The 18,252-nt window shown below is 38.7% G+C and overlaps 5 protein-coding genes and 1 non-coding gene across 11 annotated transcripts; 3 read left to right on the top strand and 3 right to left on the bottom strand.

The window, feature by feature from the left end:
• The first annotated feature begins 885 nt into the window (after window positions 1-885).
• Window positions 886-2,230, top strand: LOC110849541 (uncharacterized protein C7orf50 homolog). Its single transcript, XM_022096962.2, has 3 exons — window positions 886-1,124; window positions 1,193-1,228; window positions 1,307-2,230. The coding sequence occupies exon 3, from the start codon at window positions 1,325-1,327 to the stop codon at window positions 2,102-2,104; it is 780 nt and encodes a 259-aa protein (XP_021952654.1). The 5' UTR covers window positions 886-1,124; window positions 1,193-1,228; window positions 1,307-1,324; the 3' UTR covers window positions 2,105-2,230.
• A 3-nt stretch (window positions 2,231-2,233) lies between these two features.
• LOC110849539 (RNA-binding protein cabeza) lies at window positions 2,234-7,980 on the bottom strand. Of its 6 annotated transcripts, none has more exons than XM_035850677.1 (12): window positions 7,770-7,980; window positions 7,526-7,681; window positions 7,399-7,458; window positions 6,855-7,091; window positions 6,724-6,781; window positions 5,788-5,825; window positions 4,964-5,085; window positions 4,760-4,889; window positions 4,470-4,685; window positions 4,285-4,386; window positions 4,033-4,221; window positions 2,234-2,615 (listed from the first exon to the last, which is right to left on the bottom strand). In XM_035850677.1, the coding sequence occupies exons 1-12, from the start codon at window positions 7,777-7,779 to the stop codon at window positions 2,449-2,451; spliced, it is 1,485 nt and encodes a 494-aa protein (XP_035706570.1). In that variant the 5' UTR covers window positions 7,780-7,980; the 3' UTR covers window positions 2,234-2,448. The 6 variants fall into 6 exon arrangements, with proteins under 6 accessions (XP_035706570.1, XP_035706572.1, XP_035706571.1 ...); XM_035850679.1 differs by having other exon boundaries at window positions 4,285-4,371; XM_035850678.1 differs by having other exon boundaries at window positions 4,039-4,221; window positions 7,770-7,979.
• Window positions 7,981-8,575: 595 nt separating this feature from the next.
• Window positions 8,576-12,004, top strand: LOC110849537 (endoplasmic reticulum junction formation protein lunapark-B). Its single transcript, XM_022096956.2, has 6 exons — window positions 8,576-9,205; window positions 9,305-9,349; window positions 9,409-9,602; window positions 9,800-10,239; window positions 10,307-10,531; window positions 10,661-12,004. The coding sequence occupies exons 1-6, from the start codon at window positions 9,179-9,181 to the stop codon at window positions 11,155-11,157; spliced, it is 1,428 nt and encodes a 475-aa protein (XP_021952648.1). The 5' UTR covers window positions 8,576-9,178; the 3' UTR covers window positions 11,158-12,004.
• A 3-nt stretch (window positions 12,005-12,007) lies between these two features.
• LOC110849538 (3-hydroxyisobutyrate dehydrogenase, mitochondrial) lies at window positions 12,008-13,996 on the bottom strand. The gene is made up of 8 exons (XM_022096957.2): window positions 13,722-13,996; window positions 13,565-13,652; window positions 13,306-13,467; window positions 13,123-13,244; window positions 12,730-12,894; window positions 12,541-12,656; window positions 12,400-12,456; window positions 12,008-12,321 (listed from the first exon to the last, which is right to left on the bottom strand). Exons 1-8 carry the CDS (start codon window positions 13,813-13,815, stop codon window positions 12,130-12,132), a joined length of 996 nt encoding a protein of 331 aa, XP_021952649.1. The 5' UTR covers window positions 13,816-13,996; the 3' UTR covers window positions 12,008-12,129.
• Window positions 13,997-14,314: 318 nt separating this feature from the next.
• Window positions 14,315-17,362, bottom strand: LOC110848549. The gene is made up of 6 exons (XM_022095796.2): window positions 17,169-17,362; window positions 16,769-17,013; window positions 16,488-16,699; window positions 15,606-16,228; window positions 14,975-15,533; window positions 14,315-14,802 (listed from the first exon to the last, which is right to left on the bottom strand). Exons 2-6 carry the CDS (start codon window positions 16,997-16,999, stop codon window positions 14,469-14,471), a joined length of 1,959 nt encoding a protein of 652 aa, XP_021951488.1. The 5' UTR covers window positions 17,000-17,013; window positions 17,169-17,362; the 3' UTR covers window positions 14,315-14,468.
• Window positions 17,363-17,802: 440 nt separating this feature from the next.
• Window positions 17,803-17,918, top strand: LOC118435511. Its single transcript, XR_004834827.1, has one exon. It is a non-coding gene; the product is annotated as a U5 spliceosomal RNA (small nuclear RNA).
• The last annotated feature ends 334 nt before the right edge of the window (window positions 17,919-18,252 follow it).

Below are 18,252 nucleotides of genomic sequence, written 5' to 3'. Positions count from 1 at the left end.
AAATATCTCCGCTAAACTTGAGCATTGGCAGAAAGTGTCATTTGCAAATTTCATACTAATTATATTTGTGATCGATTTGGTCCAAATCTGTGAGCATACGTTGGGAGACCTTCATTGTTAGAAACGATGACTATTTTACGATGATGACTGTTTTATTATAAAAAATAATCATTAACTGTGATGATTTGAAGCCGTTATGGGTTTTATTATTCTTTGTGAATGAAAAAGTAATTCAATGTAATGAATGAATTTGTAGTATGCAAATTCATTCCTTCCATAAATTAATGTATTCATTAATTAATAATAATAAAACTGCTAACGGCTTCGAATCCTCACATTATTTTTTCTGAAATCTAAACATATCTTTCAAAAATTACCTTTGAAAATAATTTTTCAAACAATCATTCTTATTTTCATTTATCAGATATAAAAGTTGCAAACCTATAATTTTGATATATTAATTTGGATATCATATTAATTCCTATTCTGCGATTTCCAATTTTTTGGGACAATTTTGTTTCATACGTGTCCCAAGCTATTCAAATTTTATTTTACAAAGTTACCAATGACTGCGTGAAGGAACTGCATGATTTATTTTGGTAATTGTTTCTAAATTTTTCGCTAGTGTAACGCCATTAGTTAATTATTTGAATGATAACAAAGAAAGGTTTTTTTCAGGTTTTTTTTAAGAGTAAACTAAATACCAATGGATAAAAATATTTTAGAAATATGAATACACATATTTCAGCCATTTAAATAGCTACTTATTTACTTAATTGTTGCGTCAAATTATACTTAAAATCTGGTTAAACTTTTCAGTTTTAATTAATCATAATTTATGATTCATAAAGCAACTCGCTTAAAGCCCCAAAATTTACCAAGCAAAACTGGGAACAAGCCAGACTCAAAGTCACACGTGTTTCCAGATTTTAGAGAAATTAAACTTTTTCGTAAAAATTTAATTTTAATAGTTTCCAAAAACTTTACAAGTTTGTTAGCACGACTGTAAACTAAAACACAGTTTGTAGTCATTAACTTTACTGGTTTAGTTCAGTTTAACACGGTAAAAGGATCAAGTTAAGACTTAAATTGAAAATTTACGGTTTAAAGTTGAAATACAAATGGTAGGATTTCCAATATTTAAATATATTCAACTAAATTATCATTAACTAAATACAAAATGAATTGTTAGTTATCGCAGGTTTAATTTTTCGATCAGTTTCAAACGGTAAAAGGATCAATTAAGATTTCTTAAAGTTTAAGTACAAGTGGTAAGATTTCCACAATTAATTGTTAATTATCGCAGGTTTTTTAACGTTTCAAAATGCCAACCGGACCAGATCCTCGTCCCGTAAAAAAAGCGAAAAAGGCTAAATTAGAAAATTCCATTCTCTCAAAATCCAAACGTTTCACGGAACCCACAACCACAGCTACCACACCATCCCCGGTACCTAAACGACCCCACCCCCCTCCAGATACCGACCTTCTTGACCCCTCATCTTCCCAACAAAGCAAGAAAAAACCTCGCCACGCTTCCGTCGAAGGGCAACGTTTTTTAAAGGAAAAGGAAAAAATCCGCGCTCGAGAATGGGCCGGTTCCTCGCTCACCGCTCCCACAAAATCCACCACAACCACGACCCCCTCAAAATCTAAGAAAAAGTCAAAGAAATCCAAAAAGAAAAAGGTCAAGACTACGACAACGGGCGAGGTCAAAGTTCAATCTTCCTTCCTCCCAGCGGCAGACTCCTCTGATCGCTGTCGTCGCGAAGCGCTGGCTTATCTTCAACTCTGGCAAGGTCACCGGGACGTTTGGAAGTTCAACAAGCTCAAACAAGTCTGGCTTTTGAAACATGCTGTCGACACGGAGGCCGTCGATGAACCTTGTTTTGCATCCCTGCTCGAATACGTCGCGTCGATCAAGGGGGTCGCCAGGGATAAGACGAGGATAGAAATGGGGGCGCATATGGCGGCTTTTGAAGCAAAGTTTGGCACGGGAGAGAAATCTTCGGTTTTTTCGGTGGGGGCTAGCACCCAGGCGGCGAGTGAGGGGGACAAGGTCGGGTATGAGAGGGCGAGACAGGTTATTCAAATGCTATCGGAATAGTTAGTTAAGTAATTATGGTTATTCAAATGATATCTGAATAGTTAATTATTTTTTGCAAAAAACGTGTTAACTGAATAGTTAGTGAATTAATTGATTATCTGAATAAATACAGCATTATTTACGAAACACTTGTTGCTCATTTATTTATTTAATTAATCTATATAATTGTACATAGTAAGTAGTGACGAAAAAACTGTTGATAATTAACTAAATACATGGTATAAGACAATTAATTAATAAACTTAACTAACTGTTGTTTGTGGAATTAAATCGAAGACTATTTAATTAATTAAAAGACGACGAGAGGATGAGAAAGTATTAACTATTTTGTTTCGTTTCGCACTCTAATACGGTCTCGGTCTGTCACGTGGGACTCGGTCACCTCCGCGCATGGGGCCACCACCACTTCCGCCGCCACGACCGCCTCGATCACCCCAGGAGTCGCCGCCTCGTCCTCCGCGGAAACCACCCCCGCCGCCGCGATCTCCTCCTCTTCCACCACGGAATCCGCCTACAAATTCCAAAAAATTTCATTATTTATGTGCATTTATATACTGATGTTGAGTGGGATTCTGGCCCGGACAAAAAGTCCTGTTTTGATGTGAATCGAGCGTGCACGCGCTCTTCCCTACTTTTGCACTGATTCATGTGAAAGTTTAAACTTTGTCCTAGAGATGCGAAATTTGGCATGCACATGCACCAACATATGCTGCATCATAATATAACATCAATTCCCGTTCCGTTCGCTATAAATTTTTCAGGAAAAATCAAAACCCAAGAAATGATAGGGATGACATTTGGTTTTTAATTTTTCCTGAAAAATTTATAGCGAACGGAACGGGAATTGATGTTATATTATGATGCAGCATATGTTGGTGCATGTGCATGCCAAATTTCGCATCTCTAGGACAAAGTTTAAACTTTCACATGAATCAGTGCAAAAGTAGGGAAGAGCGCGTGCACGCTCGATTCACATCAAAACAGGACTTTTTGTCCGGGCCAGAATCCCACTCAACATCAGTACGTACTGTTAATAATAAACTCTGTGCGGTGGCAAAAAGGAGATGGGCGATCCATGAAAAGGTCACCCAGATACCGCGTAACAAAAGAACTTTCAAACTTTGCCGAAATTTAGAAAATATTACTAGAAAATTATTTTTCTTATAAAATTTTTAGAAATTTCACCTCTGTGACCTGTTATTAAGGGTGAACTCATTAATGGAAATATGCTTGTTTGTTTGTGTACACGATAAGTTGACAACGATTTTAGTCAAATTTAGTAAGATCGGGTTTGTTGGGCTGGGAATTGAAAGTTGACAATGTGTACAATATTTCTGACAATTTTTTAAAATTTTAACACCACAAACACTGCAGAAAACAAGGGATTTCGATGGAACTAGATTTCGGGCTGGCGGAGTATAAGAGGCGTGATTTGCCGATCGTGCTGCGCAGGGCTACAATAATAAAATATTATTTAACACCAGTTTATTTCTATTTTGACGTAAAAGTCTTTCAATTTCGTATAAGTTGTACGTCAAAATAAAAATAAAGTGGTATAAAATAATATTTAGTGTAGGCCTCCGCGCTCCCAACCAAATAACCTTGCTTCCTCCGCCAGCCCGAAATCTAGTTCCACCGAAATCCCTTGTTTTCTGCAAGGTTTGTGGTGTTGGAGTTTTAAAAAATGACAGACATATGGTACGCGTTGTCAACTTTCAATTCCCAGCGCAATAAACCCGCTCTCTCACTGGATTAAGGTACTAATTTGTTTGTTACGTGGTATCTGGGTGACCTTTTCATGGATCGCCCATCTCCTTTTTGCCACCGCACAGAGTTTATTATTAACAGCAACTTGCGCCCATGTTATTATTTCTAACTATGGTGCAAGTTCCCAACTCCTTGTAATTTTAATCCTCCCATATTCTCACCCTCACCTCCACCACCACGACCTCCTCGCCCGCCACGATCATCCCCACCACCGTAGCGATCTCCACCGTCACGTCCGCCTCGATAACCGCCGCCACCTCCACGGTCACCACCGCCACCACGACCTCGATATCCACCACCGCCACGGTCGCCAAAACCTCCGCCGCCACCGCCACCACCGTCGGCGGAATCTGGAGGAAAAAATGCAGAGATAAAATTGGTAAACTAGATTATTTCTAAAATCTTAAAATTACCCGGTTTTGAAGATCCACACCGATTGCAGGCCGTCCTCCAGGCGAAATTTGTATTACCACAGCCAGAGTCCGGGCACGTCCAGTCACCTTCGCGACCAAACCCTTAAAGAAAGGGGGACAACGTAAAGGAGCCGTCTAACGTGGACCACCACACACATTTTCCAATATTTTTGATATATTACTACCTCCGCCACCACCACCACCGCCACCCCCGCGGCCTCCGCCTCTGTCACCACCACCACGACTGAATCCTCCACCGCCTCGATCTCCCCCTCGGAATCCGCCCCCTCTTCCGCCACGGTCGCCACCTCCACCTCGACCGCCATAACCACCGGAAGAATTATCGATATTGGGCCGGGTCGCGATCGACACGGAGATTCGGTAGCCTTGGAAGTCTTTATCTGCAGATGTAAAAAAAGTCACATGGTCAAAATTTTGGAAAGAAATTTTGGAATTTCGAAATTTCTTCACGCACCATTAAACCACGTCACGGCGGACTTGGCAGCTTCGGGGTCATCATAGGTCACGGTACATTCGCCCTTCGGCTTCCCACTCATTTTGTCCTTGTACATCCAGATCTTTGGTTTGTTGGTGCGCCGGTCGATCTAAGCAGAAAATAATTCCGTTTAGGTCAGATTTAATTAACCGTCATTTAACTAATTTTAAATAAAAATCTTACCTTCACCAGCCCAATGGAACCAAAGTATTCAGCTATGGCTTCTTCTGATGCTTCTGGCGGCAGTCCACCGACAAAAACGGTGTCCGACCGCTCGATCATGTCCCCACCAGATCCGTATCCCCCTAAACAGCACAGCAAGATGACCAATTAGCGCAATAATTAGGGCAAATTTTATTTACCAAATTTAACTTAAAACTAAATAACCCTAACCATCTACAAAGGTTAATTAGTACTCATTTAAATCACGCCACGTAATTAAATTCCCTAACAAGTTTTTTTTTTACTTTTCCGTCATTTCATTCTCATTTTTTCAGTATTATATTATGTTTCCTGTTTCAGAGATTTTTTACAAAACGCGACACAACTGAAATTCGTTCGTTTTTTTGTGTTTAAACGCGAACATTAATTAATTACTACGACATGCTGTTATAATTAATTAACCCATTAGTTTCTCCGTGTCATCATAACTAATTGAACCACCAATTCATCGATTACTTTTTTTATACCGACATCAACCATTTCCATTTCGTGTTTCATTAATTTTTTATCATCCTAAATTCTGACGCGAGGTTTTCTTAAATTAGAAACGACCCACAAATTGCAAATTGCAATCACTTTGTAAATTATTAATCCATAATTATCCTTCCCTTCTCGCAAACTTTCGTAATTTTCGCAATTTTCATATACTCGTAAATATCCTAATTTGTAATTCGATCCATTTTTTCACCCAAATTATTATCATCATTATTAACTTATTAACTAATTAATTAATTAAGGATATATAGACTTGAGAGAGTTTGCAGTGCATTGACTCCACTGGTTACCTTTGGAGGAAGGGTATGAAGACCCTTTTGAACCGGAGCTACAAACAGAGAGACACAATTGACATCATTTTCTCAGCAGTGAGTGATTTACTTGACAACTTCTGCAGCACGGCGAATGAATGACCACAAACGCACAACTTGCAGTTTCATCGCATGTACCACCACATCTCTCATCTCATCTTTAAGTATAAGTAGTAAGACCCTGTGGAACTTTGGAGGTAATTATACACCACACACCACACGCATTTAGTTCATGTCCCAATTATATATTACAATAATACATATTCAATATACATATTTTAAATATGTGTGTACCAACAACCAACACCTGCCACCACCGACAATTTTACATGGTCATCCAATCTACCCACGCACCCACCCACGCAAAAACCGAAAAGAAAACTGGACAGGTTTTAGCGATGATTGAAAAACAAGAAATTTAGTAATTTCAGGAGACAGATAACCATTTTTACTACCACTTTTTTTGCATACTCGCTACTGCATAATTTCGTACATTTCATTCAATTAGGGACAATTTTTCCTAAAAACGGGGAGGAAATTGTACTTGCTGGCTGGCGATACGAACGTGCAGAATCGTGATAATTTTCTAATTTTCGATAAAAATTATAAATACAATGTCAAGTTGACATTAGTTTTTTACAACATTGATTTTGTGTATCGTCTCGGAGGAAGTGTCGACGATGTGACTATTTACAATTAATTGTTGATATCTGCGACCAATTCATTAATTACTCGTGTATGTAGTAATCCCCAACTAAACCCGTTTTGAATTATTTTTTACGATTCTGCATTTTCTACTCCTTTCACTTTCTTACAAAACAATTAGAGTAAAATTTCCACCACTTTTTTAAATGTTCTTTTAGTTATCAAGATTTCTTCTCTTTTTTAAAGTTTCAAAATACGAAATGTGCTTACTTAAAGCGAGATCCGCCACCCCCACTGGCTCCCCCATATCCGCCACTGTTTCCATTCCCTAATTAAAATTAAAATTAAATAATTAATTAATTGCCCTGATATTCATCATAATTTAATTAATTATCTTGTACCATTTCCATACGAGCTACCCCCACCCCCGCCATAACTTCCCCCTCCACCGGATGAGGCCCCATATCCACCGCCGCCACCGCCCCCTCCACTGCTGTAACCTCCTCCCCCTCCGGTAGATCCACCGTACGAACTCCCCCCTCCGCCACTTCCCCCGTATGCGTCATATCCACCACTTGCCGGTGCTGCGGCTTGATAACCACCACCACTTCCGCCGTAGCTACTTCCACCTCCGGCGCCTAGAAGGGCAAGCAATTAAATAATTAATTAGTGAGTAATTAGAGATCAATTGGCATGCTTATCGAAGCAATAATTAAATTTAACTCATATTTATCTTGCAAAAATATAAAATTAAGGTAAAAGAGAAGAAAAAAAAGTTGATCTTCCAGCTAAATTATGCTTATCGAAGTCATAATAATTAAACCAAAGGTAAACTAAAATTTAAAACCCATTCTTCGTGCAAAAATAATTAAACTTGGACAAAAATTAAAAAATAAATATTCCAAGCGAAATTCTGCAACGAGAAGACTTCAATTAGTTTTTAACCCGAAATATTGTCCCCCATTCCGCCATAGTCGCCCCTCCCACTAGACCCTGACGATGAGCCTGTTTGTCGCCGAATTTGTTAGTCAATTTCCACTCAAATGACATAAAAGGTCACACAAAAACTCACCCCACGCCGCCGCCACGCTTGGTGGAGGAGGATAACTCGTGTCGAATCCTGGCGCAGAGGAGGGTGGTCCACCTCCATAAGAAGGCGGAGGCGGTCCTGGCGGTGGCGCCGCCGTGTAACCCCCATATCCAGCGGATGCTCCGTAACCTCCGTATTCTACAAGGAAAGATAACCTCTTATCGAATTGAACTACTAGAAGAATTTACCAAATATTTCTAAACAAAACAAAAATAAACAAACTTACGATCTGCCATGTTTAACTTTGTACCGAAAAGGATGATAAATAAAACTGTGATTAACTTTACTCTCACCCGACTTGACTAATTAATTGAGATAAAGCTTAAATAATATAACTAATTAGTTATTATTATTTTTTAACGATAAATATCAAAATCCCAGCAGAAATAAACCGACCGGATGAGTAATGAATGATTGAATGGACTTTTTTTAGTTGTTTGCTGGACGCTCGAGCCGATTTCCGTCGTCATAGGTGGAGCTGGCTCACTCTCCGGAAAACAATCGGGTAAAAAAAAAGTGTCTCAAAATTTCAGATTTTTATAAAAAAATGTTTACATTTTCAAAATTTCATGAAAAAAATATTAGGTTATTATTATTTATGCTATAATTCGATTATGATAAAGATGTCGATATAATTCAAAGAGCAAGGACTTCTGATCTACATAATCATTAAAATAACCTGCAAAATATTAAATTTCAATTATGGTCGTGCAAGTTAAGTAAACTGCGTTTATTTTTTATTTCATATTTTATCGCACAATTAAATTATTTTGATTGAAAATAAGGTTAATTTGTCCTTAATTAATGACGATGGAGGACTAATTATTGACATTTGTAAACTATGAGACGTGGATTTACTAAAACTGTACCCCGTTTTTTACTGAATTTGTATAGATAGCGATTTTTTGCATTGATTGATTGATTGATTGAAGTTTTTATTAATGGTGTCATGAATTTGGAAGTTTTTTGCATTGATTGATTGATTGATTGAAGTTTTTATTAATGGTGTCATGAATTTGTAAACTTTACAAAGGTTGCGCAGATTGCAAAACTTTGTTGGCTAATTAGTTATCATTTATAGGTAATATAATTGGCCATAAATAAATGCGCAATTATGCAAATTCAGATAACAAAAGGATTGAAAGGTGCAAAATGACATCATTTTTATAGACACGACACGTCGGCGGGATGCGAGCCAACAGATCATCTCAAATTCTTTTCTGTGTTGTTGGAACATTCCCAAAATTTATGGGGTTTAATCATTGCATAATTTTTACTGTAATAAAAAAACAGTGATCAACATCTGCTCTACTTTTTTTAGTTAGAATTAAATTTAATTGAACAGTTAAATTTATATGGAATAGTGTAGTCGTTAAATTGTGTGTAGGAAGACGAATTGAAATCAAAATTGATTTGGAAACTCTAAAAGTTCGAGATTACTGTAAACAAGTTTTTTTATAGAAATTTAAGCCCTAATTTTTTTCAATCATTTAATTAATTATGTTAATGAGGAGGAGGAGGAGAAAGATTTGAAAGTGTGGAAGGAAAGGGGACGACGAGTAATAGTAATTTAGTCGCGATTGTAAATTGCTTTTGGGAATATATTTGTTTAAGAGATTATCGTTTCAAATTGAGATGGGGGTCATCTTATCGAAATTTAGGGTAAGTGTGTAAATATGCAGTATACTTACAGGTTTAGCAATTTTGTCAGCAGAAGTAGAATAATATAAGCTAAATTTGTTACTTGTTTGTTTACTTTAGAGGGCGAAACCTTCCTTGGAAGATCGGCTTGAAAAGATTGATAAGGTAATATTTTCGATATCAAAAATTAATTGCTTATCATTCATTAAATGACCTTATTTTAGGAACTCCATGAAATCCGAAGGTTTCAAATCGACACGGAGGTCCAACAGAAGCGGATAATTGGTCGCTTATCAATCGTTGCATTTATCGTGTATGCTCTCTCCATCCTCGCCTATTATCTGTTCATCCATACGGAAACGTTCACCTGGGGACAACACGCCCTCTCCCTCCTCCCCTTCATCATATTTCCCTTCATGTGCGTAATTAATTACTTGCAAAATTCTAATCATTTTCTGATCAAGTTTTTCGAAATCGTGCAAAAATATTCCTTAAAAAATATCAAAGTCAAAACTTTCACGTTAATTTTGTTTTACTTATCAAAAACCTACATCTGAACCACTTTATTAAGTCATTTCAATACACAATTTGCTGAAATGTATCTCTTTTCTGCAGAATATGGAGCCTCCGTCGCCTCTTTGGGTGGTGGTATCACAGAAAAATCGAGATGAATAAGGAGAAATCCGACACCTTAAGAAAAGACAGGGAACGCCTCTTGGACGAAGTCATGGACACAGAGACGTTCAAAGTGGCCAAGAAGATTTTAGAAAAGTACGCCCCTTCCCACCTCCTCCCCAAATATCTGGCTGACCAACAGCGCGCCGGTGGAACACCCATTACGTCGCGCCCTGCACCTCTCGACAATCTCGGAATGCGACGGAGGACAATGGGTGAACCGTCGGTCTCGCCGCAAGGAATGCGGATGGGCCAACCCTTTCCGCCCGGGTATCGACCCCCGCTCGGCATGGGAGGCAGGCCTCCCATGCCACCCATGCCGTTTAGGCCGCAACAGCAACAAGCTATCATGCCCGCGGGTGCGACGCCGATGAGATTTGGTAATAAACGTAAATTACCAACTTTGCAAGTGCGAATTTAAAAAAAAATTGCGACATTTTTTTGAAGGAACGACACCAGGAATGGCCTCCGTCCCGACGGGGTACACCCCGATGCGCTACATGCTACCTCAAACCCCCTCCGCCCCTACGATTCATAATAGGAAGACCGGCTGGCTCGATAAGTTGGTTGATTATGTCGTCGCGGACGGTCCGGCGCACCGATTCGCGCTTATTTGTCGGTATTGTGCGACTCATAATGGACTCGCGACACCGGACGATTTTCCATACACGGGTAAAATACGAAACTATATACGTTTTTTAGGATTTAAAAATATTTTAAATTTTGTTTCGTATTTTGAAAAATAAGTAGAATTAATTTATTTTTTGGAAATATTCAATTTTTTTTAAACTTTTCTCACAGGCTACCGCTGCATTTACTGTCGCCAGTTCAATCCTCCCCGTCAACAGCGCCCCTCCGCTGCCACGCTTCCCCGAAACACCGTCCTCATCGAAGAGATGGACTCCTCAATCGCGAGCAACTCGCCACAAACTACTGTGACCGGCGACGAAAGTGGGGACGAACAAGGAAACACGTCGCAAAATATAGAGTCCGATGGTGCCGGCGATGGCGAACCTCTCATCGAATTGGGTGACTCTTCCGACGCAAAATCCGACGGGGAAGAGGAAACCCGACCAGAAGAACCGGAAGGACCACCACCCCTCGATGAAAACGTACCCTTTATGGACGATGACGACGAAGAGGAGACCAGCGTCGTAGAAAGTCAGCGAAAAAGTATTTCCAACGATGAAAATGGTGTCGTCGGCGGTAAATTGGAGGTCAACATTCGCAGCCAAGAACAAGGACAAGAAATACTCGAAGAATCAGCAGAAGTTTCCCTTTCAACGAGAGAAGATTAAAATAAAACCCAAATATTTTAGAACAGGACAAATAACAGAGTAATAATATTTTGAAATCAGTGTTCAAAACATTCAATTCTTTAGAAAATTTTGGATGAATAGTGAAATCTGCACCGATTACTTACTCCTCCCCAAACTATTTTTGTACCCCTGCTGTCGTCCCATATTTTTACACCATTAACTAACTAACTAACTAAACTAATAATTAACTAAATACATATGTTAACTCGGAAAGTGATTAGTTGACTTTTGTTAGTTTATAGTGCTCCAATTCCATCCAAGAAAAAGGCTTCAGTTCAGTTCTGTATTAATTTCATGATTAAGATAATTTTAACTCAGTGTGCGGCCGGAAATGTAAAGTAAATTTCCGAGTTTTAATTTCCAGTTGGCTGCCTCGATCCGCCTGCCGTCCTATTTACCTTATTCAATAATTAATTATTGTGTCACAGGCATGTGTAGAAAAAGGATGTGATGTGATCTCTTTCTTTTGTTTGTGGGGTCAACTTTTCGCCATAAGCTCCCATGTCAAAAACTGAATAGAAAATCAGCCAAAAATCTAGCACACATCTTTTTCTGCATAAATTATGTTAGTCAGCAATTAAATTATTAGTATTATTATTTTGTTTTAGTTAATTACGGCAGAAATTATGATTAAAACTACTTAATTATGTATCTAATTTACTCCGCACCAGGGAGGCCTAATAATATACAATAATTCTATTAATTAATTAATTAATTAATTAATTAAGTTTGGCTTTCTAGTCGTTAAAAAAATCCTCACAACTCTAATTTATCCAAGATTCCAAAAATATCACGAATAAAAACATGCAATCTTCTCTCAGGCAAATTGTTGTCGTTTACACTTTATTTAATTTCCAAAAAAATAATTCGTGTTTCTGTTCTCCCACAAAAAAATAAATTCTGTTTAAAATCACAATTTTTCCATTTCTAAATCTTAAGTAATTTAAACAACTAATTATGATTCTCATTATCTTGAAGAAATTGGAAAATAGCGGAGAAATCTTTGCCCTTGTAGCCCTGTGAGCACATCATTTGGTAGAGTTGATAAGCCAAAGCGCCCAACGGGGTGGCTGTACCGGAACCGGACGCCGCGTTCTGCGCTAAACCCAAGTCCTTCGTCATCAATGCGACGCCAAAACCGCCCTAGATAAAATTTAATCGTTAGTTAAATACTGGATTAATTAAGTTTACAACTAATTAATTAATTGTTGATTAATAGACCTTGTAGTCATTTCCGGACGGGACGCCATCCACAACGCCGGGAACGGGGTTGTAGATCTGGAAATTGGAAAGAAAAGTTGATAAATTATTTTTAAAAAACTGTTAATTAACGGCAATATTAAAAAAAATATTTTTGCAAACCTCGCTGGACCAACACCGTCCCGAACTTGAGTTTAAAATCGATGCAAGAAGTTTAGGGTCAAGACCCATTTTGATCCCGAGATTCATTGTTTCCGCCGTGCCGATCATGCTAATTCCTATTATTTTAACAGAGAATAAGAGGTCAGGTCCTAGGCCAAGGTTATCATCGACAAATATTGAATTGTTTACCGAGAAGCATATTGTTACAGATTTTTGCTGCTTGTCCAGACCCAACTCCTCCACAGAGGACAACTTTCGCCCCCATGGCGCGGAGGAGGACTTCCACTTCGGCGTATTCTTTCTGTGGTCCTCCCACCATGAAGGTGAGCGTCCCCGCTTTGGCGGCACCCACGCCTGAAAAAGAATGCATTAAAATTGTAAAATGTTCAGAAATTATGACAATTTTCATACGATTTTTCTGAATATATATTTTTACAAAATAGTTTAAAACGCTACAAAATTTTATGGGGGTCATATATTCATATCTCCAAAAATATGGGAACTTTTGACCTCACACTTCACTCCAGTTTACTGCATTTTTTAAAGGCACAAATTTCCATGCACAAGAATTTAAAATTTTACCCCCTGAAACTGGGCAGTCGAGATAAGTCGCGTTTTTCGCAGACGCCTCGCCAGCGATATACTTTGACGTGTCGGGATCAATTGTAGAACTGTCTAGAAGAAGTGACCCCTTCTTGACCCCTCTGAAAATGAATAAATTAGACTTATCATGAACCTTGATAAGAACAGCGTAACGCAACCTACTGAAGGATCCCGTTCGCTCCAAGATAAGCATTTTTCACGTGAGCCGACGCCGGCAACATGGTCACAATTCGATCCGTCTGAGCCGCCACGTCCCCCGGAGTGGGGGCCACTTTAGCACCCAGCTTTTCAAACTGTGATGTCGCCGCAGATTGAATGTCGTACCTAAAAAACAGCATAATTGTTACTTATAATTTTAAAATTTCCTAAAATTCTAGGTAACCTAAAATTTCAATATTTACATGAAAAAAGTCATACATACACGACTAAATTGTGACCTTTCTTGATTAAGTTGTGTGCCATGTTAGCTCCCATATTTCCAAGTCCGATAAAACCAATGGTTTTCAAACCTGAAAATAATTTTACAATTTTTTAACACTTATCCAAAATTACTGATTTTCGATAACCTACTTACTTACCCGGCGACGATGAATATTGTCGTCGTATCGCATTATTATTTTTACACAAAATTGGTAATCTTCCAAGTCGTAAAATGGATTTTGAGGATGTCATTATTAAAACTTTTAGATGTTTTGCAGATGTATTAGATATCGCAGACGAATAAAATGCGTTTACTATTTAATTAATATTTAACCAGCTTATAAATTAAATTTTAAACTTATTTCACACGAATATTTCACTCTCTCATGTGTATTTTTCTCACACACCTCCTCGTGGAATTGATCTGATTGGCTGGCTGGAACTGCTCGTTATGTAACAAGCAACAAGGCAGCGTTTTTTAGACCGGGTTCAAGTATGCAAATTTTTCCGTATGGTTTAGTTAACTAACTAACTTAGTGAATTATTTGGTTAATAGTTTAAATGATTTACGGAGTCATCTCACCAAATTTGTTCATTCTTTTATCTTTTTCATGCCAGAATCTAGACAAAAAAGTTGATGTTTTTCAGATTTTAAATTATTTGTTGGAACCGAACCCCCAGAAAGAAACGTGAAATTTATACTTATTTACTTACTATGCCTGATGATAATGATGCCGAAAATAACCATAAGTTACGATTTTATAGATTTTATTGGATTCAAGTCATGAATTACAGTTCAAAAACGAGAAGAGATTGGTATAAAAAATGTCTGCAAATTTAATGAGATCACCAATTTGGTTGAAAATTACAAAAATATATAATAGAATCATGTAAATTAGTAAAATTTAAACCCTTTTCACATTCCGGATGTTAATATTTTTGGGGAAGGCATTTCCATACTGTTTTAGTTGAGCCGCAGCCCGATCCGCCCTAAAGTCTCTTAATTGTTGGTCCGTAATGCGGAACGTGGTCGCATTGGATTCTCCCATCAAGACGGGGAGAATTTTCACCTTGAACGTGGTCCAAAGTGCTTGGTCGGTGCGATATCCAATCTTACGTTCGAGCAGACTGTGCTGTTCGACAAACCTCCAGAGAGCGATCCCCTTGACGTAGCGTCCCCATTTGTTAAGCAGGACGAGGTCCAGGATAGCTTGGAGGTCGCGTGGAGCGTAGTTGCATCTGGGAAAGAGAAGTAAATGTTTTAATTGACAAATTAAGTAGTGTCGTTGAAATCTTTATGGTTGGGAGAGACAAAATTAGGGAAATTTTGAGTAAATTCGGGATAAAATTGGAGAAATTTGGGGTCAAACTTATTGTTATTCACAGCGGCTTATCTAGCATGACCACTTACCGAGCAGAATTTGCAGACTGTTCCATCACAGCTCTACGCGGTGGTGGGGTAGGATTGTCATCAGCGTCCACGTCATAGTCAGATGATTGGTCATCCGAGCACTCCAAATTTATATCCGAGTCCCTCGTGCGACGCCTTGAGGAGCGCTCTTCTTCTCCACGGCTGCTTTGACCACGTGGTGGTGGTGGTGGTTGTCGGGATGTGCTCGGCGTGGCGACAGGGATGGAATTACTGCTAGAATCAGACCTTTCACGAGCCACTTTTTTTGTGTTCGTATCACATGGTTTGCTACGTAGTGGGGCAGCCACGGTTGCTTTTGTACTCGACGTGGCGACAGGGATGAGATTGCCGTTGTCAGATTGTTTGCTACATGGTCGTATTGGAGCAGCCACGGTTGGCGTCGGTGATGGAGAAGACATTACGCGATCACCTGGAGAATTGTCACGTGGTGGGGAGACCAGGACACGTTTGGTCTTATCTTTTCGCTTCCCTCGAACTTGAACTTGAGGAGGTGGAGGTGGTGATGGCGATGCTTGACGTGGTGGTGGCGGTGGTGAGGCTAGAATTAAATGTTTAAAATATCTATTTAAACGAAAATTAGTTTAATTAAATATTTTTAAAAAATCATCACCCTGATTGCCCAAATCGACCCATTCGCCTGAAGCGGGTGGACCTGCCCGCTTCCGAGCGGTACGAATGACGCGATTTCGCTTATCCAAAGGAGGCTGATACGACTCTGTGACGAATGAGAGAGTTTCTTTCCCTTTTTTCGGTAGAATGGATTTGGATTTGGGCAACGAATTCTCAGATTCGTCGGATTCTTCTTCTACGTCGTCTACTTCTTCTTCTACGATGTACGAGTCATTCGACGCCGTCGACGGAGCATTTTCTGGCGGACCGGACGGTAATGAATCAGCATCTTCATCCTGATTATCAAGCGCTACATCAGTTTCTGAGTCAGGGTGTAAATCTGCCGCGCCCGAGTCCGCCGCCGCCGCCGTGTTGGCTATCACTCCAGCGCCTTCAGTATTGTCTACTTCGTCCTCCTCGGATGACGTAGCGGTGTAGTTGTGCTTACCACAAGCTTGATAGATAGTCATTATCTTCGGCACGGGGACTCGTGCATCAGGATGTCGTAGGCGTGGAAGTTGGTCCCAATTCTTCCGTTTCCATACGACGTCGTCGCCATCAAATTTTCCGACATCGTCGTCAGCACACTTCCCCCGTTTGATATCGTAATCAGAGCCGGTCAGTCTGTATAAAAATAAAAATTGTACCTGATTAAAATTAATTGGAATTAATTAAAACTCTATGAATTATCTGTGGGTGCGATTTTTGGTTGAAAAATTCTTCATAAAAAAGTGGTCGCCAAATTGGCAAAAAAATGGAGGATTTCTTGGGGGATAGAAACAAGAACATAAATTCCGTTTACCAAAGAAAACAAAACAGAAATCTCACCCACGAAATTTTCATTTAAATAATAAGTTAGTTAATTATTATTATCATTTATTACCGATATTTCTCCAACTTAATATGTGGCCCAGGATTGGCCAGATAATGACGAACGAAATCAAAATCAAACGAGTCATTGGGAAGCAATCCCATTTTGTGCTTATCATAGTTTAAAATGATTTCCTTGAAATTTACCAACTTAATGGTGCAATCGAATTGTTTACGAGTTTTGTCGTCTTTTTCATCATATACTTTCACCCAGCCTCCGTTCCGCTGAAAACAAATTTACAAAATTTGAAAACCACTCACAAATGCAAAACTCATAATTTTTCAATTCCTTACATGAATTAAACCGACAATTTCATCAGCATAGTTGAAATTTGGATAAATCGAGAACATAAACAGGGGAAATTCAGGCATCCCGTCGTCGTCGTCAGGAATGTCGATTTGTAGGATGAACTGTTCCTTCGGCACGATTGTTACGATGGATTTTGGGGGGGCAACATTCTTCTTCTTTTTAGCGACAGACTGTTGTGACGAACGTGAAGTTGAAGCTTTAGGAGAATGAGGCATGATGATGATTCAACCTGAAAAGATACCAACAGTTAGATAACCCATCAAAATTTGACACAATCTACAATATCAGTCAGACATGATTTAGCCCCTATTTTTGCAAACGTTAAATTACTCAACCAAATCCAGACCAAAAAAAATTATTCTTTTTTTAAATTGCACTTTTTACCTTAGACGATTGCTACAAACCCTACGAGTGACTAGAGATTGGCTCCGCTATCTTCCTACTCGATAAACAAATTTGTCGCCGTCAGGTCATAAATTTCGACTCGTAATTCGTAAATTGAAATTTTTAATTTTAAAAAGCACCAGCAAGCAAAACGACGTTTTCTCGACGAAGTATTCTGGATCCCGCTCTCAATTCCCCAAAAAACCCACCGAATTGTCTCGTCTCGTCTCAATTAAAAATAAAGAAACTCTGTACAAAATAATACTAAATTTTATATTACGGTCCGTAATTTACGGAGGAAATTAATTTTAATTTTACCAAGATTCAAATTTTCTCTAAAAAATTACTACTTTCATTTTGATGATGAATATCAAAAACGTGTGTACCTTTATTTCCAACATGTTTTGCATACAAATTCCTCAGAATTTTCAGAAAATTTAAGATAGCTCAAAAATTGGTAGATACTTTGAAAATTTTGATGCATACAGAGTTGCTTGGATGTATGTAGGATTTAAATTACGAGATTTTGGAGTATGGTCAGGTTTGGTGGGGGTGGTGGAAATCGGTAAAAGTTGTGGGATTTAGTGGTGCCAGGTGCAAGGAGGTTGGGGGAGAGGATTTTCAAAGTTTGAAGCATCTCGGGTCTCCCTTCAAGTCGTATAAATCTTTCGCCTTTTACTAAAGATTTCCGTGGGGGGGACATTCTATGAGAATTTAACAATTTTTTGACAGCCTGCCTCCGGGTGGGCGATCAATACAAACTAACGATAAAAACTTCTCCGAATAATCCAGTTGGTGGTACAATCACTGCATAAATTTTGAACATTTTGCAGTAAAACTTAGCCAAAATTTTTCTCAATTTTGGCCCAAGTTTCTTGAATTCATGCATTATTGACCCGTTGCAATGTGCAATTTTTTTGCAAACTGCAATAATTAAACGATGATCGACTGTGGCGTTTACTACAAATTCTTGGCTTTATTTCAGCTTGTAAAATGCATACATAATACTTTCAAGATTAACATTAAAATCTAAAAATATTTTTGTCATAAAGTGTCTCGATCCTGGATTTTCTTTTAAGCATGC

The sequence above is a fragment of the Folsomia candida genome, unplaced genomic scaffold (assembly GCF_002217175.1).
Source record: "Folsomia candida strain VU population unplaced genomic scaffold, ASM221717v1 Fcan01_Sc004, whole genome shotgun sequence".
NCBI classification, from domain to species: Eukaryota; Metazoa; Arthropoda; class Collembola; order Entomobryomorpha; family Isotomidae; genus Folsomia; species Folsomia candida.
This window is presented reverse-complemented; position numbering and strand designations above follow the sequence as displayed.

What these genes read in the sequence shown, in the direction of transcription:
- LOC110849541 (XM_022096962.2), top strand. Translation starts at nt 1,325, where the DNA reads ATGCCAACCGGACCAGATCCTCGTCCCGTAAAAAAAGCGAAAAAGGCT.
- LOC110849539 (XM_035850677.1), bottom strand. An exon ending in AAGCGTGGCGGCGGCGTGGG is followed by an intron (nt 7,459 to 7,525) that starts GTGAGTTTTTGT and finishes GGCGACAAACAG; the next exon opens with GCTCATCGTCAGGGTCTAGT. An exon ending in TTCATACCCTTCCTCCAAAG is followed by an intron (nt 5,086 to 5,787) that starts GTAACCAGTGGA and finishes TGTGCTGTTTAG; the next exon opens with GGGGATACGGATCTGGTGGG.
- LOC110849537 (XM_022096956.2), top strand. Translation starts at nt 9,179, where the DNA reads ATGGGGGTCATCTTATCGAAATTTAGG. An exon ending in GGCTTGAAAAGATTGATAAG is followed by an intron (nt 9,350 to 9,408) that starts GTAATATTTTCG and finishes ACCTTATTTTAG; the next exon opens with GAACTCCATGAAATCCGAAG. An exon ending in TTCATCATATTTCCCTTCAT is followed by an intron (nt 9,603 to 9,799) that starts GTGCGTAATTAA and finishes TCTTTTCTGCAG; the next exon opens with AATATGGAGCCTCCGTCGCC.
- LOC110849538 (XM_022096957.2), bottom strand. Translation starts at nt 13,815, where the DNA reads ATGACATCCTCAAAATCCATTTTACGACTTGGAAGATTACCAATTTTG. An exon ending in ACAATATTCATCGTCGCCGG is followed by an intron (nt 13,653 to 13,721) that starts GTAAGTAAGTAG and finishes AATTATTTTCAG; the next exon opens with GTTTGAAAACCATTGGTTTT. An exon ending in GGAGCGAACGGGATCCTTCA is followed by an intron (nt 13,245 to 13,305) that starts GTAGGTTGCGTT and finishes ATTCATTTTCAG; the next exon opens with AGGGGTCAAGAAGGGGTCAC.
- LOC110848549 (XM_022095796.2), bottom strand. Translation starts at nt 16,999, where the DNA reads ATGCCTCATTCTCCTAAAGCTTCAACTTCACGTTCGTCACAACAGTCT. An exon ending in AAATTGTCGGTTTAATTCAT is followed by an intron (nt 16,700 to 16,768) that starts GTAAGGAATTGA and finishes ATTTGTTTTCAG; the next exon opens with CGGAACGGAGGCTGGGTGAA. An exon ending in ATTAAGTTGGAGAAATATCG is followed by an intron (nt 16,229 to 16,487) that starts GTAATAAATGAT and finishes ATTTTTATACAG; the next exon opens with ACTGACCGGCTCTGATTACG.